Source organism: Eleutherodactylus coqui, chromosome 5 (genome assembly GCF_035609145.1).
Source record: "Eleutherodactylus coqui strain aEleCoq1 chromosome 5, aEleCoq1.hap1, whole genome shotgun sequence".
NCBI lineage: Eukaryota > Metazoa > Chordata > Amphibia > Anura > Eleutherodactylidae > Eleutherodactylus > Eleutherodactylus coqui.
Window position 1 is genome coordinate 252,391,434 of NC_089841.1, and position 23,937 is coordinate 252,415,370.

Consider the following 23,937-nt stretch of genomic DNA (forward strand, 5'->3'; position numbering starts at 1 on the left):
CCGCTGCGGATTCCGCAATGCCATTTAGCTAGTGGACATGAGGCCTTAGGGCTCCCACACACTTGCGTTTTTTAACGCTGCATTTTTTTAACGCGCTTGTCAATGGGACTTTCTAATGTTAAAAACGCAATGCACCAAAAACACAAGTTGCGTTGCGTTTTTAACATTAGAAAGTCCCATTGACAACTGTGCGGACCGATATACAAAAAAGAGATTTTTTCCAAAGGTATTTTTATAAGTAGTGCAGCTGATAAAGATATATAAATTTGGTATCGCAGCAATCATAGCGACTCACAGAACAATGTTATTGGATAATATTCTAGTTTTTCAGTCCATTAAATAGTATCACTAAAAAATACAAGTTGTCTCAGAAAAAAAAACCCTACCTTGATGGATAAATAAAAACAGTTGTAACTTTTTGAAAGCGTGGGAGACTGAAATTTTTTTAAAAAGTGGGCCGGTCGTTAAGGAGTTAATAGGATTCTATTCCAGCAGTCACTCTGGCCGCAGCGTGTTTTAACATCTTCTTCAGCACTTCTGCCCTAATCACCAATCAGGTTGCTGGAATTGTGCATCAGCCAACCCAAACAACAAATCAGGTTGCTAGAATTGCTGAATAGGGCAGAAGTGCTGATGAAGATGCTAATATGCGCCCGCAGCGAGACACGTCCTGGCAGAGAGCAGAGCCCACTACAGGAAGGGGCGGGTCTAGACCGAAGAGTAGGGCGGGGCTACGAGCCGCTCATGGTACGTGTCACTACTACTCCTTGGCGTAGTGCAGTTCGGCCATCTTTGTTGAGGGCAATGTCAATAGTCCGCACATATATCATTTTAGATACGATGTTTATGTGCTCGATGTTGTTTTTTTCCATTTTATATTGTCCTCGTCTGAGTTTAGAGCATTTCAGAGCCGGATATTTTATGTCTAAAATGAAAACAGCGAAACGTTTGCCAATGATAAAAATGGAGTCCGGGCCGCCGTCGCGGTTGTATTACGTCATTCATTCCTCTCGCTGAGTTTTCCTTTTGGAGTGTGCCCGTAGTATTCCGGGGCGCTGCAGATGGCGAGCCCGTCGGCCACGGCGGCCTCCTCCTCTCTGGCGTCTCTGTGGAGCGACGTCAACAAGGCCGGACAGAACGGAGACTACAGCCGGGCTCTGAAGGCGCTGACGCGCAGTGAGTGGGGGCCGGGGGGGCTTGACGGCATCAGATGGTTGGGGGGGGGGGGGGGGGGGGGTTCTGTTATATATTTGCAGGAGTAGAATGTATTCCTTATTTCTACGTCTGCACGTAAGATAATGCTGGCGTAACAGGGTGCGTTCGCACTGGCGGGCTTCACGTGCGCGGTATGTGCGACAGCGATGTGGACGTTGCGCGCGTGGCTGTAGCACGTTGATTTCAGCGCTTTTGTTCGCAAGAGTGATTTTTCACTTGCAAGATGGAAGAATTGCTTCCGGTCCCTATTTTGGGGCGATTCCTCCTAAGGAATTGCGCATTATTTTTATGGGAGCTTTAAAAAAAAAAAAATTGCGTACCGTATAATTAGCTTGCGATGCGATATTTTTTTTTTGGGGGGGGGGGGCTATTTTGCGCACCTGAACATCAGGAGTTTGTAGATGCAATGTGGTTTAAAAAAAATACTTCGTAATCGCAATTTTATATCGGTCCAAGTTCCTTCCTTGCTTCACTTCTGTGAAATTCGGATCCTCCGGCGCTTGTTTCACGCGCGTCAGAGGATCCGCAGGTGTTTTTCCATCGATTTGAATGGAAAGCTCACATCGCACTGGCGGGCGCGTCGTACGGCCTGCGATATGTTTGACCGTCCTGTTGATAACGGGCGATGCGTTCCGGGGAAAGCGAAAAAATAGGACGCGCTGCGATTTTTAACCTGGCAGCATCGCTCATGTGTAGGACCACGTTCCAAAGAATGGAGTTCATATTCGCGCAAGTCTGGGTGTCCCACGGCACACAAAACCGTGAGGCGAACGCTTGTGTGTAAGTAGCCTACTAGTGGTTACAATGGTTTTTCACTGATCGTTATTTTTTCAGTCTCCGTAGGGGACGAGAACTTGTGAGGTTTGATCCCCTGCAGTACGATGCAATACCACGGTATTACAGTCTACGACAATCTGACAAGTCTTGGCTTCATTGGCAATCTGCAATGGCAGCCATGGGGGCTTCTAAAGGCCACCGGCTGCTATGGTAACCGAATGGATCCCTCTGATCTCTTTGCGAGGGGGCTGGTCAGGACCCCAAATTCTGATCCGACACTTAAATGGCGCTGTTAGACTCGACGGCGGCATTTGAAGTATTAGCAGCCGCGATCCTTACGAGGAATTGCCCAACGGCGGACATGCAGCGTTTTTTGATGCTCTTGAAAAGTCGCTTATGTCAATAAATGCAAGTAAATCTGTGTTATTAAGAGGCGCGCGTTCCGTCCGTCTCGCTGACTCGCCCGTGTGAATGCGCCGTAGAGTAACTCTGCTCTCTGCCTGGCTGGACATAAGTTGGAGCCGGTTCCTACAAGGAGCGGTGAGCGGCCGCGCTTCCTGCAGACTCTCCCCCCCCCCCCCCTGTAGCGTTGTGCTCAGCGCCGCGTTTCCCACTTATCGTTGTTCCGTTTTTAGTATTGCAGGTGGCGAAGGACGATGTGAAGGCGCTGCACTGCAAGGTGGTCTGTCTCATCCAGAACGGAAGCTTCAAGGAAGCGCTGGCGTTAATTGGCAACAACTCTAAAGTGCTAACGAGGTAAGAATGTGCACCCGAACAAAGATGGCCGCCCCGCGTCTCTGACTACCTACTGTACTCCAGTATGCATCCCTAGTCTAATGCTGCCTGCACACGGCCGGATTGGCATTGCGAAGTCCAGAGCGGGCGTCCGCAGCAAATACCTGCCATAGCATGCTATGGAAAAGCGCATTTTCCTGCCCACGAGCGGAAATCGATTGTTGTTTTCCGCTCACGGGTGAGAGATCGCAGCGTGCTCTATTTCTAGGCGGATTCCATGCGGACGGACTCCATTGAAATGGCCCTTCCGCAATCATTATTGCGGAAAGGTTGCGGCATCCGTGGCATTACCTGTAATTTGCGCCGGCTATGAATGTGAGCGACTAAACCATCGCTGGTCTCGCACAGCGTCGTACGGACGAGCGGGTGATGATTTTTATAATAAAATGAATGAAGCTAACAAGCGACCGAATTCTCATTCGTTGTTCAATCATTGGCCGTGTTTACACAGAACGATTATCGTTCAAATTCGCACGATCCAGTGATTTTTTTAAAATCATTCTGTGTTAAGCGGCCCTTAGAGTAACGATGCACAGTGCGCATCAGATAGTCCAAGAAGCGCGGAGGCCATCTTTGCTGGCCTGGAGGGTCCCTGATGGGTATTCCTGGGGGTCTCATGTGTGACATCTGTAATTCTGTCCGCTGAGTTTACAGACGCGGCTCCAGGGACTTCTGTAGTCTGCTGCCGCTGCCTGATTGGTGGTTCTGTGCTCTAACCTTCTTTCTCCGGCGTTCCTCTAGTGATGTCATCGCGTTTGAGAAGGCCTACTGCGAATACCGGCTGAACAAAATAGAAAATGCATTGAAAACGATAGAAAACGCTCCTCAGAAGACAGAAAAACTGAGCGAGCTTCATGGACAAGTGGTGAGTCCGCCGCCGGCTGGGGGGGGGGGGGGCTGCGCTTTGTAAAATGCATCTATGCTTTTTTTTTTTCTTTTTTCATAACTTTTCTTTATCCGTCTGAGGGCTCATTTTTTGCGCGACGTCTAGTATTTCCTATTGGTACCATTGTGGAGTATGTACAACTTTTTAATAGCTTTCTAGTTTGTGTTTTTGTTTTGTTTTTTTTCTTGGTGACAGGGTAACCAAAATAACTAAAATTCTAGTATTATGTATTTTAATTTTTTTTTTCTTGTCAACGTTCACCTTTAGGGCTCATGTCCACGGGCAAAATGACATTTAAAATCCGCAGCGGATCTCCCGCGCGCGGATCCGCACCCCATAGGGATGCATTGACCACCCGCGGGTACATAAATACCCGCGGATCGTCAATAAAAGGGATTTTTAAAAAAATGGAGCATGGAAAAATCCGGACCATGCTCCATTTTCGTGCGGGTCTCCCGCGGGGACGGTTCCCGCGGGCTTCTATTGAAGCCTATGGAAGCCGTCCGGATCCGCGGGAGACCTAAAATAGGAATTTAAAGTATTTACCATCCGGCGCGGGCGGGGAAGGTCAGCTGTTCCTCACGGCCGCATCTTCCTTGCTTCGGCTCGGCGGATGTGCCCGGCGCATGCGCGCGGCACGTCGGCGACGTGCCGCCGGCGTCAGGAATTCATCCGCCGGCCGAAAATGAAGATCCGGCCGTGAGGAACAGCTGATCTTCTCCGCCCGCGCCGGATGGTAAATACTTTTAAATTCTTATTTTCAGCGCTCATGTCCGCGGGGCAGGAGGGACCCGCTGCAGATTCTACATGTAGAATCTGCAGCGGATCTGATTTTCCCCGTGGACATGAGGCCTTAGGGGAAAATATTGTGCTACGTTGATCGTATTTTTATGGATGCAGCGATACTAAATGTTTTTTAACATTTTTTTAAAAGTCTTTATTTTATTTTTCATTAGAAATATGTGAAAAGGGGGAGTTCAGCTTTTTTTTTCGTACTAATAATACTTATTTAAACTTTTTTTTTTCCTTATCACACGCAGGGAACTTGAACTTGCAATTATTTGATCGCTCATAGAGCATAATGCAATACCATAGTATACTATATTATACCGTGTTCTGCCTGATGGGCAACTAGCCCTGGGGGCCTTCATAAAACCCCTGGCTGCCATGACAACCGAATGGCACCTCATGATCTCATCACAAGGGGGGGTGATTAGGTCGCCTGAATTCGGATTTGTGCATTTAACAGCCATGATCAGCATTCACACTGATAATGGCTGTTGTGGATGGGTGCCGGCTGTCGTCACCCACCGCATATGAAGCGGGATCGGACCCCGATCCCACTCCATACAAACCTTGCGCACTCATGATGTAAATATATGTCCAGGGGAGTGAAGGGGTTAAACAAATGAAATGTCAAAAAAACTTTATTTCGGCGTAACCCATCTCCATAAGGGCTCACACCCACTTGCGTTTTTTTTAATGCTGCGATATCGCTGTGGTTTTTTTTTTAACACGATTGTCAATAGGACTTTCTAATGTTAAAAACGGATTGCAAGTTTGTGCTTTGTGATTTTTGTGCCATGCACTTTTAAAGGGGTTGTCCCGCGCCGAAACGGGTTTTTTTTTTTTTCAACCCCCCCCCCCGTTCGGCGCGAGACAACCCCGATGCAGGGACGTACAGGCAGCTTACCGGAGCGCTTACCTTAATCCCCGCGCTCCGGTGACTTCTATACTTACCTGTGAAGATGGCCGCCGGGAACCTCTTGCTCCGTGGACCGCAGCTCTTCTGTGCGGTCCACTGCCGATTCCAGCCTCCTGATTGGCTGGAATCGGCACGTGACGGGGCGGAGCTACACGGAGCCGCTCTCTGGCACGAGCGGCTCCATAGAAGACTGCTGAAGACCCGGACTGCGCAAGCGCGGCTAATTTGGCCATCGGAGGCCAAAAATTAGTCGGCACCATGGAGACGAGGACGCCAGCAACGGAGCAGGTAAGTATAAAACTTTTTATAACTTCTGTATGGCTCATAATTAATGCACAATGTATATTACAAAGTGCATTATTATGGCCATACAGAAGTGTATAGACCCACTTGCTGCCTCGGGACAACCCCTTTAACTTTAGAAAAACCCAATGACAATCGCGTGTAAAAAAAAAAAAAAAAAACGCGTAAGGAAAACACAAGTGTGCAGGAGCCCTCATAGCAGAGTGACTTTGCATTCTGCACGTAGCTGAGCACGCTTGACTCATTTACATTTTACTGGATCAAAATCCATGTACGCCTGCGCCTTCATGGAGGAAGCAGCCGCCACCAGTACTGCTTCTTTCGCCTTATCTTCTGCGCCCTAAATGTGTTTTTATAAAAGCTTTGATGAAGTTGAAGTCGATCTAAAGGCCCATTTAGATCCACCGATTCTCACTCAAAGCCATCTTTTGAGCTATAATCATTGCATCTAAATGCACGGACATCGTGCAGTTTTTGTGCACGAGTCGTTCTAGTTTTCTTGAATTGAGCGATGAACTCTTATCAGTGATGCAAGCTGTTATCATAGTCAGCAGCGCTGATGAGATTCTTTCAGCTCGTGTCCCGCTGGTAGTTCACAGCGGGACGCGAGCTGTAAGTGTGGAGAACAATACAGCTGTTTGCATAGGCAAAACAGCTGTATTGTTCGAGCAATAGCTGTGGTGTCCCGCTCCGCCTGCATAGCTCTTTAGCAGCTACTTAGCTACTATAGACTATGCAAGGATGATCGCTCAAAACCGTCACTCAAAGTGTCATTTGAGCGATTTCTGAGTGATCATCTGTCAGTGTAAATGGGGCTTATTGTACAGCAGCTTTAATATTTCCCTTTTTACATGAAGCTTTACAGGCTGGAACGATACGAAGAATGTTTATCCGTCTACCGCGATCTTATCCGAAACTCTCAAGATGATTACGATGAGGAAAGGCAGACAAACCTGTCTGCAGTGGTGGCTGCCATGAGTCTGTGGTCCAAGACCAAGCCTGTAAGTGTCTCTTACAGGGTAACATTCCTAATGGCTCCTGCCCCGAGGGGACTTGCCTAAATGTTACAATCTTCCATCATTAGAAGCCAACGGGTAAGATCCATCAGTCTCTCATCTGTTTTATAGGAAGACCTCGGTCTGCAGGCCACGACTTACGAGCTCTGCTACAATGCTGCCTGCGGCCTAATTGGGCAGGGAAGGCTGAGCGAAGCAATGAATAAGCTGCGGGAAGCTGAAAGTAAGTTCTCCTTGTCCTGCGGAAGGCAGATGCCGACTATATTGTTCCTGCTGGCTTTGTGACCGTGATGGCTACGGGTGTAACAAATAACTATAGGGCCGGATGATTGCCAGCAGCAAGGTCAGATGGGCCAACTGGGGTCTGACATGCCGCCCTTACCTGCGACGACATATTCAGGTGACATCCACTGTAATAGATTTATTGGTGGTAAAATATTTGTTTTACACTGAAGTGACCCAATTTCAAATGTGGTTATATTTTGTAATTAGTTTCTATGTTTGCGGATGTAACCGCCGGTGATCCTGTGTTCACTCGCCTCGGCTTTTGTCTTGTTTAGATCTCTGCAGACAATCCATCTCGGAGGACACGGTGAGTAGGAGCCGCTAATACCAGGCGTCGGTTCTTTAGAGGAGAGTTTACTGGTTTCCAGCTGAGAACTTCTAATATGTTCTATGTAATATGTTGTCAGGATCTGAGTGAGGAGGATATAGACGCAGAGCTGGCCATCATTCATGGGCAGATGGCGTACATCATGCAGCTCCAAGGCTCTATAGATGATGCACTCCAGCTTTACAATCAGATCATCAAACTGAAGTAAGTGTTGAGTAGAAGCGCCCGCGTTCTCCCACTGTGTATGTCTGTCCGCAGGCTGCTTACATGTCCTCTCTTACAGGCCCACGGATGTTGGTTTGTTGGCTGTTGTGGCAAATAACATTATAACGGTTAACAAGGTTTGTATAACGTTTTAGTTCTAAGGTTTTTTTCAAATATATGTTCTGGTGTGTATATGTATATATTATACACGTATGTATATAGATATGTCTGCATATACACTCTGTGTAAAAAAAAAAAAAGCTCCTAGATGAAATTGCCCTGCAGTTCCATCTCCGGCAGATCTGTAAATGATGAGAGTTGTGGTGATTAGATGAACTATCTTGTCACCGGATGCCCTAAACGTGATTCCCCCCCTTGGCCTATAAGAGGCTCTCGGAGGCTCCTTGTGTGTAGTGAACTCTTCTTCAGCTTGTGTAGAGCTTGTTGACACCCACCATCGCCAAAATTTTCAGTATTGTCATGCATGACGAAACTGGACCCTACGGAGTAGAACCGCGTTGTCTTCCGCAGTGAATCCAGGTTTAGTTTGGGCGCTGACAACAACTATTTTCGATTCTGTAGACCAAGAGGTGAGCATCAATCCTGCCTTTGCTGTGGAGCGGCACACTGCCCCCTTCTGGTGTGATGGTCTGGGGGGCCATTGTATATGACAGTTGGTCACCCCTAGTAATGGTACAAGGGGCAGTGACATCTCGGCGATATGTTCTGGAAATCCTGCAGCCACATGTGTTCCTCTCATGGCGGCTTCCAAGAGGCAGCAGGATAATGCTGGACCGCACACACAGGGGGTCACAGGAATGTCTCCACCACATTGTCACACTTCTGTGGCTGCCCGGTCACCAGATTTATTGCCAATAGAACATGGATGGGATCACCTGGGACACCAACTTCAACAGCCTATGAGTTTGCACAATCTAGAGGCTGTTACAGCATAAGTGTGGGATATGCTGCAGTATACCATACAGAACCTGTATGCTTAGTATCCAAGCTAGAGGTGGTACAACAGGGTACCAAAGCTTCCATGCCCACCTGTATCACATCTTGTATCCAAGCTAGAGGCGGTACAACAGGGTACTAGAGCCTCCCTACTGGGGGTCAGTTCTCCACTACAATATCAGAGCAAAAGCATCATTTATAATCACTCACTTATATCAGTGTTACAATCACAGAGATAAGTTTCATTCCTTTCTGACAACTTCTAGGGAGGGATTGTTTTTGACAAGGAGTGTAGATAAATAGATATGATAGATCTAGATATGAATGTGTGTGTGTGTGTGTGTGTGTGTGTGTGTGTGTGTGTGTGTGTGTGTGTGTGTGTGTGTATATATATATATATATATATATATATATATATATATATAGGTGTATATGTACGTATGTAATCTTGTTTCCCCACCCACTAAATGTCAGCTGTGTTTTCTTTCATTTATTAAGGACCAAAACGTGTTTGATTCAAAGAAGAAGGTGAAGCTAACCAATGCTGAGGGGGTAGAATATAAGCTGTCGAAGAGGCAACTTCAGGCCATAGAGTTTAACAAGGCTCTGCTCTCCATGTACACCAATCAGGTACACGGCTGTATACAACGCTGTTCCTTTTCTTCAGAGTGTCATTTCCCCGTATATGTTTGCCGTCTTACTACAGACAAGTAACTGCTTGCTGCTGTTCATCTCTTAGGCAGAACAGTGTCGGAAGCTCTCCAGCAGTTTGCAGGCTCAGAAGCCCGAGAATTTGCTTCCTGTTCTCATTCAGGCGGCCCAGCTTTGTCGGGAGAAACAACACGGGAAAGCGATAGACATACTGCAGGTAAACACGGGTGTGAAGCGCCTTCATGTCATGCAGAACATCAGCACTCTGCAAACCACTGATACATCCCTACGTGGCCGCAGTGGTGTGCAGGAAGCCTGCCACAGTGCAGCCATAGGTCATTTTCATCATGGTTGATAAATACAGTAGGATGTCTGGAAAAGTATCAAGCTACACAATGTATAAACTGTATGTTCATATGTTTGCATCATAATCCGCAGCATATTTTGCACTGTAGATTTTGGTGTGGAGCCGCAGTAAAAAAAAAAAGCCAAATTTGCACTATTTGATGCGTTTTTGACACAGTTGCCAGCGGGTGTCGACTGTAAGAAACATCCGGCACCCACAGTGTATGGAGAGAGCGCGGCTCCCAATCCCCCTCCCTACAAACCCTGCACGCCCAGAACATAACTGCACATCCTGGAACGTTAAAGGGTTAAAGACACCTATATCTGCACTGGATTTGATTAGCTGGACCAGAACCAGTGGGCAGGTACTTGTGTACAGGTACATGGGGCTGCAGGACTGTTGCCTCATGTGAAGGAGCAAACTGAGTTTGGATTTATACATTGGGGCAACACAGTGGATAAGGAAGAAGTCTTAGAATTGGCAGTACCCTTTAATTGTTGGGGAAACGGAGAAAGAAATTGGATTTTGTCTCAACATATAAAGTAGTTTTGCTAACTTGTGTGGAAACCATCAAACTTCTGTAAAGGCGTTTCCTGTACTAACTTTACTCTAGACGGCCTGCAAAAGTACGCCAGATAATGAAATGCTGCTAATCTCTTTTGTGCAGGTAGCTGTTCTGTAGTTTAATGTAAATGGCCCTTTACCCACTAATATATCGTTTGAACGAGGGAACGCTGCCAGATCTTCTTGTTGCCGGCTGTTTATACCAGTAGATACATTGTTGACTCATTCAAACAAGAAACCGTTCAGTCGTTCACATTCGCTGTATGGCTGCGTTCACACGGGGCGGATTCCCGACGGAAATCCCGCAGTTTGGCCGCAGCGAAAAACCAGGAGATTTCCGCCGGGAGAACCGCTGTTTCAAAACCCTCTTGCTCTTCCACTGCGGCCAGCGCTCCCATAGAGGAGTGCGCAGCCGCAGCGGCAAAAAAAAAAAAATGAACATGCTGCGGTCAGCAAATCCGCACCGCATTTGCCGTCCCGTGTGGACGAGATTTCTGAGAAATCTCGTCCACATGGCTGGCTAATGCCAGGATTAGCGGCTGCGTGCGGATTTGTTGCGGCGAAATTACGCACGGAATTTCCGCTGCAAATCCGCCCCGTGTGAACCTAGCCTATGAGTGACTGAGAGGGACTGAACGATCGGTATTTAACCCTTTCCAGTCCACTGTCTGACCTCTGAAGACATTATGATTTAAGGCTGCACAGCTCCGATGTTACTAGACGTCCGTCGGGGGTTCTCTTACTGTATATTGCCAGCCTCTCTGCTGTCGGAGCCTATCCAATGTGTCACCTCATGCAGTACTGGCTTTAGCCAGCAGATAGCGCAGTTGTATAACAGCAGAAAAAGTAAGCCCCCTAGGAAAACCAGGATACAAATTGGATTGGAAAGGGTTAACCCCAACGATAAGTGAACGAGCCAACAATGATTCTTAGCCCTGCAGAAGATGAACGACAAATAAAAAGTCAACGATTACACTGATCTCCAAAAAAAAAAATATTTTTCTGTTACAAGAACAAAACAGACTCTTTCTGGAAGATAAGGAAGATAATTCTTTCCTGAATCCAGATCTTATTTCAGAATTTCTGCATCAGCCTCAGTATTTATGTGATAATGGTTTTTGTAAATGCTTGCGTCGGTGTATGTAGCTATTATATGTATCTGGCAAAACGACACGCTTCTGCTACAAGAGTTCCAAAAAAACGTGTGTCCGTTCACAAAGAAATCAAAGGCTAACTGCATGAGTGATCGGAACTGAAGGAAAATCGTTCCCATTGTGAAGAAGTACTGCTTTCAGATTAACTGTGCTAGAATCTATGAACAAGAGCCGCTCATTTACATTGAGTCATGGCCAAAAGTCTCCATAATGGATCCAATATCATTACAAAAGACCATCTTCCTTGGAGAAATATTCAGAAAAAGTAGCATGTCGGTCACGAAAAACACTCCCTTTCGAATCGCGAGAAAGAAGATTCCATCCTTTTAATCTCCAACCTAAAAGCTCAGCCTGTTGCTTCGACACATATCACGAACAAGATCACCCTAGAGTCAAAAAGTGGGGCTCATGTGATTACCAGAGGTCCTGGAGTGTTGGGTCGGTATTCATATCCCCTTCTCTGTCCTCTGCGTGTCGTCACTGTATGCATCTTCAATCCCATTCTCAGGAGGCGCTGGCAATTCTTCACTGTGACATCCAGGTCGCCCAGCAAATGGGAAGTTCGGATATTGCACAGTTTTCCTGGTTTTCATCATGATTCCTGCTATTTTTGTCAGATAGGAATAACAGTATGTTGTGTAATCCGTTGATTCCCTCCAAATCATGGGAACAGCAGAGGGCATGTGACGTGTTCCTTATAACTAGCCTATCAGGAGTGTAACACATCAAACAGCAAATGTGGGGAGCCCATGTGCGGTCCTGTTCACCAACCTTACACCCGAAATATAGCACTTTTTTACAAGCGGATTAAGTTTTCGTTTTGGCGATTTCAGAGTGAACTTTTCACAGATGTAACACAAAGAATTTGGGCTATTTGCACTAGTACGAGGCATTTCTTCTGAATTGACACAAAACACAAACCTTCACAGACGTAGAACTACAAGCTGTCACTTCAACAGCAATTGTTGGCTGAACTCTCAATGTCTGAGATACAGGTGGCAACCGACACAACAGAACATGTTTGTACAGAGCGTGACTTGTGGGTAGAGATGAGCGAGCATCATCGCTAAGGGCAATTGCTCGAGCGAGCATTGCCCTTAGCGAGTACCTGCCCGCTCGAGACAAAAGGTTCGGGTGCCGGCTGCGGGGGAGAGCAGGGAGGAACGGAGGGGAGATCACTCTCTTTCCCTCCCCCCCCCCCCCCCCCCCCCTCTCCTGCTGACTGCCGCTACTCACCGCTCCCCCGCGCCGGCACCCGAATGTTTTGTCTCGAGCGGGCAGGTACTCGCTAAGGGCAATGCTAGCTCGAGCAATTGCCCTTAGCGAGTATGCTGGCTTATCTCTACTCGTGGGCAATGTTCCCAAACCTCCCTTATTTCCTGGTGGGGGCTTTCTATACTAAGGGTTTTGTATTGTAATTCCTAGTATATTTCAATTGTTTTTCAACAATTACAACTGCTGAATGTAATTAAGCCACACAGAAAACCAAAGTGCAGCATTTTCAAGGATTTCTATAAAAAGGCTAGCGTGTCACAAGAAAACTGAGCCGATAGGCAAAAACTGATTTGATTTTCAAATTCAGCACCCATGACTTCGCTTAGAACCCCATTCACATTCTTTGTAACAGAAATTCTGTTTCCCAGTGTTATCGTTGTCTGAATGCAGCCGACGACCGACCGATAATCGCTGATTTACACTCCTTTGAATGATTATTGTAACAATCTTCGTTCCGTCTACAAGGCCTCTACGGGCATTCGGTAGGTTAGCAGGAAGTGGATAGCCGATAAAAGAAACTGATTACACGGGGTTTGTTACTATGACGACATAAGTCTGCACAGGAGCTGTAAACACAATACGCTAGATATTGTATAGAGTTTTTAAAAAGTTGCTTAATTTTCTTTTTTGTTTTTTTTGTTTTTTTTCCAAAAATCCTCCCGTTCCTCTTAATTTGAAATGTCACTCCCTTTCTGTCACCGAAAATCAATTAGTTATGGAGTGTTTTTAAAACCTGTTTATATTTTCATAGGAATTTGCTGATCGCAATCCGGGCTACGCACCTCAAATTAAACTTACAATGGCGCAGTTGAAACTCGCACAAGGTATGTTGATTATTAACAAAAATGGGAGGAAAAAAAAGTCCGGCTACACACAGGTGTATTTACACGTACAATATGCAGAGAATAGAACACGTGATTTCAAGGGGTTCATTCACAGTTCTGTATTTTGCATTTCGGTTGCGCAAAAAAAAAATAGAGCATGCTCTATCTTCCTGCGTTTTTTTGCATCAAAGGTCCCCATAGAGAAGTCAATGGAGGTGGCTCAAATGCGCGCACAATACGCAAGGAGATGCGTGATAGGCTGCGTAATTACACTGGAAAAAGAACACATCTGCAACTAGTTGGCCATCTCAATCGGTGCGTTTATTTACCGCGTGCAGATGAACATGTCCCTCGGGGACAAAAAGCACAGTAAAATGCGTTTATGGGCAATAAACATAATTCATTCTGCAATAAAGCAGCACTCGGGCGCCCACAAATGCGCTTACGCCCGTGTAAAGGCTCCTAATTGTGATCTTTTAATTCCTGTGGATGAGTGTAGCTGATGTGCTTTTACCGCCGTTCCATTCGTTGAGTGGGTGGTGGGGGGGGGGGGGTGTTCATATGACCCAGTTCCCATGATCACACACTTATCTGCTATTCTGTGGAAATTCGTGATACGGTGCGATACTTGCACAATACCAACGGTTTTTTTTTCTTCGCATACACACATGCCCACTTATCTTTACGTATAAACGCTACCAAGCGAACAAGGGAAATGGCGAGAATTTCAAACGATTGTCTTTACATGTAAACAGTCATCATTTGAAAACAAAAAAGTTGTTTGTTCAAACGACAATTGTTGCGTGTAAATGGGCCTTAGGCTGTGTTCCCACGAACGGAAATCTCGCGGTTTCGCCGCACCGAGCTTTTGGAGCAGTTCGGCCGCCAGCATTTCGTTGCGGCTTTCTCCCTCCATAGAGAGGAGAGATGCCGCAACGGGGAAAAAAAAGAATTTGCATGCTGCGGCTGTCAATTCCGCGCCACAGTACCGGCTCAGCGTGGCTTTGCCGCGACGGATTGGCCGCCCCGTGTGGACGAGATTTTTGCAAAATCTCGTCCACATGGCTGGCTAATCCCAGGATTAGGAGTCATGACAAGATTTGCCACACAGAAATTCTGCACAGAATTTCTGCTGCAAATCCGTCTTGTGTGAACCCAGGCTTAAAGGGATAGGTTTATGTTTTGGGATGACCCCTTTAATTAGAAGCTTATTGTGAGCTAAGTTATTGCTTCCAGGTAATGTAACCAAGGCATGCATGATCATGAAGACGATCAAGGAGCTGGAGCACAGACCTGGCATGGTGAGTTCTGGCCATCTCTGCTTCTGGTTTACATGTGAAGGTTGCGAGATAATGGCTGCTGAGCGGATGAGACGGATATTTGGTTTCACCTTAAAGACCTCTGATCATAATCCACGAATGGGTGTTGTCCGCAATCTTCATTCTATCCTGCTAGGCTGTAAATTCGCGTCACTCCATATTCTTTGTACAGTACTTCGTAATAGCTGCAGCAGAACTAAAACTTGATCGACTGTTTCTCTTGGTATTTTCTTTTGGCAGAATATCTTGGTTCATAGTCGCTTCAGATACACAAACCCGTTATAGTTCAGCATTACTTAGTAATCTCTAATCCGTAAGTAATATTATTGAGACCAACGCTAAAAGTGGGGGTGGGTTCCCTGTAACGCTGGAATTATTACTTATTAGCCTTGGGAGAACAAAGAACACTTGATCAGCCTGAGATGCGCAGAACGACTTCGCCGCCACAAATCCTTTACTTATAACACAATTATTTTGGGGGGGAAAACCTTTCGGAAAGTCTGCTAATAATGGAGAGATGGAGATTCTCCAAAGACAGTGGCTTACCTACCATAGAGACCCACCATATTATGGTCAGAGGGGCTAGGCGCTCAACTGCTGCCTTCCAACATAGACTTAGTGCACTTTCCTTCCGCCATCACTTGTAGGATGTTCACAGCATGGGGATGCTTCATAGGTTCCGTTTGGCTCAATAGTAGCGCTATAAATGCAATGCACTGTGCTCCCCCTATTGGCTGCAGGTAGTTGGAGGTTTATAATGTACTAATGTAAAGGGAAGCTGGGGATTTGCTCTGAATTCCGCAGTAAATTCCGCCCCTATGCATACATGTAAAAACGTGATTTGCGCTACACGAGCGAAGATCAATTGGGATTTTTCTGCTCGCGGAGGAGAAATAGAAGCATGCTGTGATTCTGTGTGGCTTCCCTGCCGACAGCTTCTATTGAAGTCACTGGAAGCCGTCCGGCCCGCAACAGTTCCATAATCATCATTTATTGCGTAAATGTTGCGGGATCCGCGTCATCGCCGAGCTACGGTGCGGCATAATTTGAACTGCGCATGTGCGCCGTCCGGAACATCTGCAGCACAGATTAGAAGGCGGCGGACAGGTACACTGGAGTCATCAGCTGGGCGCAGGGTTGGATTCCGCTGCGGGATCCCACATGCAGGACCTGACCCGGCCGCGTGCAGGCGGCCTAGATTTGATTTTCTACGCACTTTTAATTTTTGTTTTGTAAACTCTCACAAGTCCTATATAACTTTCCTCCTGCAGGTATCGGCACTAGTAACTATGCACAGCCATGATGAGGATATCGACAGTGCTATAGAAGTGTTTACCCAGGCAATCAGCTGGTACCAACAAAATCAAGTAGGTTGTGTTTTGTTTTTTTTTTTTGCTTTCAGCTCTCTTTGTTGCTTAGTGACATTGTTCTAAAATCGGTTACTAGTTGTAAGATGTAGTATTGTAGCGTGATGTAGATCTACACTTATGTTGTATTCATATTGACCTGAAGCGTCTTTGGTTTCTTTTCCACTGGACTTCATGGAGAAGAAAACTGCTTATAAAGGAAGTCTTATAGATGCAAAACTGCTAATGCAATTTAGGGCCGGGGAGCGGGGCTAGATCATCTCTCTGTGCTGCTCGTTGGTAGGTTCATCACTCATGAAATCGATATTCGTTCCTCTCCTCGGCCCACTCCAAGTGCTCTCAGTGATCGCTGTCCAGTGAGCCGCCCCACGGTTGTAGCTGCCAACTGGTTGGACAGTATATAGTGCTGTCAATCAGGTTTGCATCGGCAGCCCCGCTGACGGACTCCCTTTTAAGCACCAGTCCTTTAGCATGCTTGCCGGTGGAAATAAAAAAACTAAATAAAAGTTTAAATAAAAGTATTTATTTTGCATTATTGGCCACCTCTGAATAAGAACTTCAAACGCTATAAAAACAGTTTGTGTGAACCGGCCTAAGTGGTCCCACAGGAGGTCAATGCTATGGAGTGAAGTCTTCTGCGGAAAATCCATTACACTTACAGTGCACGTTATGCAGACGACGTTTAAAAGTCTCACCCACATGGTGCCAAAAACGTCACACTAAATTCACAGCCGAATTGACATGCATTGTGGATTTTGAATCCCTAGCATGTTAATTTATGAGGGTGAAATTTGCACCTAAATCCGTGTCAAAATCTGCCCCAGTCTATACGGTTTTGCAGCGGGCTTTTCACTGTGGACAATCCCCAGCAGCCCCTCCACACGATTACACATACCATGCCAGCCCATAGTCTAATTTCCAGCATGTTGAAGATGTTAACCACATAAATACTGAAAGTAGATTCGCAGCCTGCTCCTTATTTAGCAAGTCCAAATGTGGTTTTCGTCTGGTCCTATAGGGACCCCTTAAAGCACTTGATTTTTCTAAATTAGCAGTTCGTTAAAAAAAATATTGCACGCTGCTTTTCGTAAGACAACTGAAAATACTTGTTTTAACAGCCCAACTCCTCGGCGCACTTAGCCCTAATCAGAGAAGCTTCAAACTTCAAGTTAAAACATGGCCGAAAGAAGGAGGCGATCATTGATCTGGAACAACTATGGAAGTGAGTTCCTTTTGACTTTGACTTTTCTAGCTCTTACCAGTTGAATGAACGATGCTCTAATCCATTGTCATCTGATTACAGACAAAACCCCAAAGACATTCATACATTGGCGCAGCTAATCTCCGCATACTCCCTTGTGGATGCCAATAAAGCAAAAATGTATCCTTTCTAAGGGTTTTCCACTTTACAGATGTTTGCAGAAGTGTGGTGATGGGTTTCATATTGTCTTCTTAAAAGGGGTTCTGTCATCAGAAAACAAATACTTGCCATACTTGCCTCCCCGTCAGTCGTCTTACCGCATCTCCTCCCTGCCAATCTTCCCCTGGGTCTCCTTCCTGCAGGTCAGTGTACCCAGTCACTAATGAAGTAGTGTTCACAGCCTGGCAGGGAGTGCCGAGTTATTGCAGAGACTGCGCATTTGTGCTGTCTTGCTGTAGTAGTCTATGAACACTTGCGGTGAGACAGCACGCACTCACGCACAGTCTCTGCAATGGATCGTCATTCCGTGCTAGGCAGTGAGTGTTAGATTACTAGTGGCATAACCTACACTGACCTGCAGGAAGGAGAATGCAGAGAATGGACATAAGAAGAAGAGGAGGATCCTGGGGACTGGAGAAGATCAGCGAGGAGAAGATGTGGTAAGAAGGCTGCCTGGGGAGGAATAGGCAAGTATTGGTTTTTATCTTTAAATGACAAAACCCCTTTAAGAATGCGTGAGTGTATGTAACGTTCTGATTAGTAACCTCCTTGGTATGTTCATGCTCCTTATATCAGACATTCAGTCTTAGCGAGCATTTGCCTTCATCTGACACTATGCATTTGAAAGTAGATGTTGATGCCTTAGAAAATTCTACCGGGGCAACATTTATCCGGAAAAAAGCAGCTAAAGTGGCTGCAGAGCAGCAGGCCAAAGTACAAGGGTAAGTTCCCTATATACGTTACAACTGGGTTATTATCAGTAACACCTTGTGGTTAAAGAAGGGTTAGAAAACATGGCTGCTTTCTTGCAAACACAGCGCCACCCTTGTCCTTGTGGTTGTGTGTGGTATTACAGCTCAGCTCCATTGGAGCGATCTCTCATAAACCCATACTGATATAGAGTTATACAGCTATTTCAGTTAGTAACTCTAATGGCATCTCTTAGAATCCCCCTCAAACATTTTACCCACAAGTAGAATCCTTTTTAGGTATCGTGAGTACAGCTGCAGCCCCCATGGACATGGGAGAGCAATGTGCACATGCAGTATGGCAGCTCCCCAGTACAAGGCTGTACAGTCTCATTGTGCTAGCATCCATGCGTCATTGGGCGTCTGTGTACGGAGATATTCTATTGTAGGTGGAGTGGGACTAATTACTCATGACTGAAGTATTTTCTTGCTGTGCACTTATTCCCTACTCCTGTGCAAAATGCAACGTCTTTATTAAGCATTGTACAATAGTTTAATGAACTCATCGCACTCTGCGCTGGCACGGCGTAAAAAAACTCAGATGCCTCTCATGATTGATTGGCTCACAAAAGTTACACCAGCTCCGCACTGGGGGGGGACCTGCACAAAAATGAAGAAACTTTTTAGAAAGCTACAAACTTACTCCATTGCAACCACCCCATTACCCCACTAGATACAGAAGTGCACAGAGTGTGCCAAAAAGGCCCATGGCCAGTGATTCCACCCTAAGATCGGGGCGAGAAAAGCTGCCCATATCCAGCATCTGATGGAACAATCTTTTTGTTTTATTAGTATACAGCTTTGTACGGCTCCGTATGAGGCACATTAGAGGCCGTACGCCCCCCTGCGGGAAACCCACTACCGCTCTGTGCATTAGAGCTCATTCTTGAAATTACCCTTAAATTATTGTAAAACTGCAGCCAAGCTTTCTTCTCCATCATAAACCCTTAATACCAGCCTTATGATATCAGATGTTTCTAATATGTATAGAACTCGCTGTATTAGCCATAGGGTGTACTTTTTGTAGCTATACATATAGTTTGGAGTCAGAAACATAGTGTCACAGATATGGGTGTAGGCAAATAAAGAAGATGGAAGAATACTTCTGCAGCGCCACCTATTGGATGACAGCATTACTGCAAGCCAATGTCAGTCCCTATACAAGTCTCTATAACAGTGACTGGGAATTGAAAACCAAAAGCCAGACTCCATATACAGGCAGCTGTTTCGGTGTGCAGTAGGATCCTGGCGTGACTCGTAAGAGGCTTGTGACGTGGGTCCGGAGGGGTATCCTCTCTCCTTAAGGAGAGCACTTAGAAGGTGAGTGAGGAGACTTATAAGGCCATGCAGGCTCCTCTGGAAAATATTTAAATAATGAAGATGGAAATCACCTCTTCAGCGCCACCTATTGGAAGGCAACATTCCCGTAAGCCAATGTCAGACTCTTTATGCATATGTGTGTAGGAATGAAGTTCACAAGAAGCCTCTATTAATGTAATTCAGTTGAGCAAGGATATTTCCAGTGAGAAGTAGTTGGTTCTTATGCAGGGAAGGAGTTGTGAAGAAACCGTCCTTCCTTTGTGGACCTATAAATACATAATAAACAGTGGTTGGCATTGTGCCATATCGGAGGATGGTTTCTGCCCAGTATTACTGGCCCCGGACTCGCTGGTAGTCAGGAAAGATTAATTTAATGATTTGGGACGTCCAATTATAACGCAGCACACCTCTTACTTCTTTTTTTCTTTCCATATCAAAATCAGGCCAGTGGAGATAAAGAAAAAGAAGAAGAAAAAGAAAGGTATTTTTAATGGAACATCATTCAAAAAAGCATGACCTATCCATTGTAAGACCAGGCCCACAGAGGCGGTTTGCTAGTTTTGACTACTTTTAAACTTTTTTTTTTTAAAGTTACTTACTATCATATTTGAGACCTATAAACTACGTTATGGGGCTCCCACATGAGGGAACGGGAAGCCCCAGGAGCTTTGTTTTATACTCGCCAGATCTCTCGTTCCTGCGCGGTGTACCCGGGAGGTTACACACAGCATGACTCTTCGCAGCTGGCTGTGTGCATGCGCTTCGTCATTCATCTCTGTGGCACAGCGCACTTACAATTGGCTGCAAAGAGTTACACGTATGTGCGTGCAGGTACACAGCACTGGAATGGGTCCAATGACTGTGAAACAACAATCCCTGTTCTCTCACGTGTGAGCCCTAGAACATAGTTTATGGAGTCAAAAGTGATGACCATTTGCCTTTAACTAATGGCTGGATAGAGACCCGGTTTTTAAATTGCATTGTGAATTAAGAAGTCGGTGTCTCCATCACTACAGTATCAGGGGGAGCAGAGGATTCTGCAGATCTGTACCCATGGGTACTCTAGACCACCAAAAGACCATGTATAAATAAGACACTGATGTGTCTTTATATCTGCTATGTTAAAGGGCTAGTCGCGCTAAGATTAATGATCTATCTTTAGCATAGCTGATTGGCAGAGGTCAGCCTATCAGAATCCCCGCTGATCAACTGATTGGCGGTGACGATATTTTAATGTATGATGCTGCTTTGTTGCTGAAAGTGGACAGCTCCATACATTGCACAGTGGCCCTGCATGGTACTGCAGGCTGAGTCCCATGTACTTTAATAGTACTCAGCCTGCAGTACCACATGGGGCCACTGCACAAGAGCCACACAGGGGAACAGCTAACCAGCAGGGGTTCCAAATGGCAAAACCCCACCAATCAGCTATTAAGGATGTATCCTGACGATGAGTCATAAATCTTAGAGATGGGACAACCCCTTTTTAAAAAACTCTTGATGCAGACTTCTACACAAGTTCTAAGTAATTAAACAGAACTACATTATAAATGCATTATGACTTTTGGTTTTTGTCTTTTTAGTCAAATTCAATAAGCTATTTAGCATTATAAAATTGAAACCTACATTGTATAAATGCTGCTGCTGTTTAATTTCCTTTATTTTCATAAAATAGGCAAGTTGCCCAAAAATTGTGATCCCAAGGTTACCCCAGATGCAGAGCGATGGTTACCTATGCGAGAGAGATCCTATTATCGTGGTAAGAAGAAGGGGAAGAAGAAGGAACAGATCGGAAAAGGAACTCAAGGAGCCACATCTGCTGCCACTGCTGAACTGTAAGTGAGACTTGCCTCCATTTAACAGCGTTGTCTTCCATATTATAGGCAAGTCCAATAAAAATGTTGACTGGCCTATGTTGTGTTGCATATAAAGACACTGCCACTTGCATAAACCTTCAAGGCTAAAAAAGTGGTTATTAGCAATCATGTTATACAGCCGTACTGATCTGGTTTCTCATTTTTTTTTTTTTTTTTTTTTTTTTTTTTTAAATCCTGCACATGTTTTTGGTGAGTCACATGATAATGAGAGGTTTGACTTGCATAGGCATGCACATAATGGTAATCCTTCAAATTTGTATAAGAGGTACATTTTCACAGGCTAAAATTTGCCTGGTTGGCATGGAGAACTCGTTATTTTCCCTTTCTGTTATGTTCTTTTAAACTTGACGTTTCCAAAGTGATAGAAGTATAAGATGTGCCCGCTCTTACTTGCCTCGCAATGAGAACGGATGGGTTTTTATTCTGTCACTTATCTTTGACCGTTTTAGGGATGCCAGCAAAACAGCCAGCAGCCCCCCGACCTCCCCAAGGCCCGGAGTGGCAACAACAAACGTCCCTTCATCAGCAAACAGCAATGTTGTTCCACCAAGACACCAGAAGCCGGTGGGCGCTGCGGGCACCAAGAAAAAGCCGCAGCAAAAGAAAAAGAAAGGAGGAAGGAGCGGTTGGTGATGGCAGCAACTGGAAGTGTGGATTCTGCAGCAAGTCCATGTCTTACCATGTGTTGCTTGATGCACTCACGGTTTTTTAGGAAAACTAAAAGGTTGATCTTGGAAGCTGTCTTCTTCTTTTTTTTTTTTTTTTTTTTCAGTTTTATTTAATGTTGCGATTCCTGCTCCCTTTTCATTTTCCTAATCACGGCCAACATGTTTGGTTTTACCTCTACTATTCCTTAAATCATGACATTTGTTAGGACCACCTTCCGCCTGGAAGTCTTTTTAGTTGTATAAACTATGGTCTTTAATTTAATTGTGCATTAAACCAAAATCCGCAACATTTAGCCGTACGATTGATTTAATTCCTTCTTCTTTTAATGGGCACATCCTTCAAATTCCCCGGTCACACCATTCATTTCATCTCCAGCAATGCTTGTAGGAAGTCATTTTATTTCACATCACACTTTAGGTTAAAACCCAGAAGTATCCACCATTACTGTTTGACCCAACACGCTTGCCAAGTAGAGTACCTACTTTACAGAGATCTAATGCCTTCAGGCTGGGTACATGGGCACACTGGTGGCAATGCAGATGTAGGGTACCTGATGCAGTACTCGGCATGAGTCATTCATCAGTTCTTGCAAGTGGGATTATATTGGTCACGAGAATTAAAGAGGTATTCTGGTCAGAGGATACCCCTTACTATGGGATAGATGTGTTAAAAGTAAAAGGCTTACTAATGGACTAATGCTTTGGTAACGTAGTGCTTCTGTGGGGGTTTTTTGTCCCGCTGGTGCCCGGCGAGAAGTCCTGTAACTTCTAATTTTGTACATGTTGTCCCAGGCTCCATTCAGTGAGAGCAATGTTAATCTCCCTTCAAATGGGAAGATGGAACAATACTTTTGCAGCGCCACCTATTAAAAAGGCAGCATTACTGCAAGTCAATATTAGACTTTTTAAACAAACCTTATTACAATGGCTAGGAATTGTAAGCCAAAGCCAGAATAACTATGCACAGACAGCTGTTTGGGGGTGATTGCCCCTCATCAGTGGGTTTCTGGCTTGGCTAGTCAGAGGCCTGTAGATATTGGTCAGGAAAGGTATTGTTTCTCCTTAAGCAGAGCACCTTGAAGGTGAGTGAGGAGACTTATAAGGCCATGCATGCTCCTCTGGGAAATATGCAAATGTGAAGATGGAACAATACCTCTGCAGCGCCACCTATTGGAAAGCAACATTTAGGGACGCTATGTTGCCACTCGCTGAGCCCTGTCCTCTGTGGGTTACGTCAGTTGTAATGTGCCTGCTTATCCCTAATGCTAGAATGTGAAGATGTACCGCTGATGCGACCCAGAGGAGTCTGTGATCTGTGACGTAGTGACCCTGAAGGAAGCGGGGGAAATATCTTCAAATTTTGCAGATCATGCTCTGTGCAATGAGGGTAGTAACATTCTCAGAAGTGTCCTTCGTACTTCACCTGGTGTCGGTGAGGTGTATGGCCATTTTGAACGACTTTCTCATCTGTTTCATGGGCTAAAATGTATATGGCCAAGTCTGTGAAACCAGACTCAACCATCAACCAACCTACTGCTATCTAATGTGTGAGCCCCTTTATGTTGGCATAATGGAGAGCATTAGTAGGGTAGTAGACAGATGAGGGAGGTGTAGCACTTTGGACAGTGTTGTGACTGAGGGTGATGGGTTTACATTGCCTTCTATAGTGGATGGGCCACCAGTGCAGTGACTTGCATATTGTGGAGGCATCGACATACTGGATGAACAGAAAGATGAGTCAGACTGCTGGATCCAGGATAGACTAGAAGGAAGAGAACAACAATGCGTGATGAATACCGATAACCAAGATGAGAAGGAATCGGAGCAACAATAAGAGTTTGGGCTGTTTTCTCTGGTTAAAATAAAAGGTATTTTGGAGACCCTTTTGAGGTGCAGGTGACATAAGTGTTCAAGTGATTGAATTTAGGGAGT

General features: G+C 45.4%; 1 protein-coding gene across 1 annotated transcript; it reads left to right on the plus strand.

Moving 5' to 3' along the window:
* The first annotated feature begins 995 nt into the window (after positions 1–995).
* Positions 996–22,294, plus strand: SRP72 (signal recognition particle 72). Its single transcript, XM_066604487.1, has 19 exons — positions 996–1,176; positions 2,628–2,748; positions 3,529–3,652; positions 6,539–6,682; positions 6,809–6,920; positions 7,258–7,289; positions 7,390–7,514; positions 7,594–7,651; positions 8,970–9,101; positions 9,211–9,339; positions 13,213–13,285; positions 14,522–14,586; positions 15,876–15,971; positions 17,090–17,193; positions 17,275–17,352; positions 17,976–18,113; positions 19,904–19,941; positions 21,136–21,295; positions 21,787–22,294. Exons 1-19 carry the CDS (start codon positions 1,062–1,064, stop codon positions 21,968–21,970), a joined length of 2,028 nt encoding a protein of 675 aa, XP_066460584.1. The 5' UTR covers positions 996–1,061; the 3' UTR covers positions 21,971–22,294.
* The last annotated feature ends 1,643 nt before the right edge of the window (positions 22,295–23,937 follow it).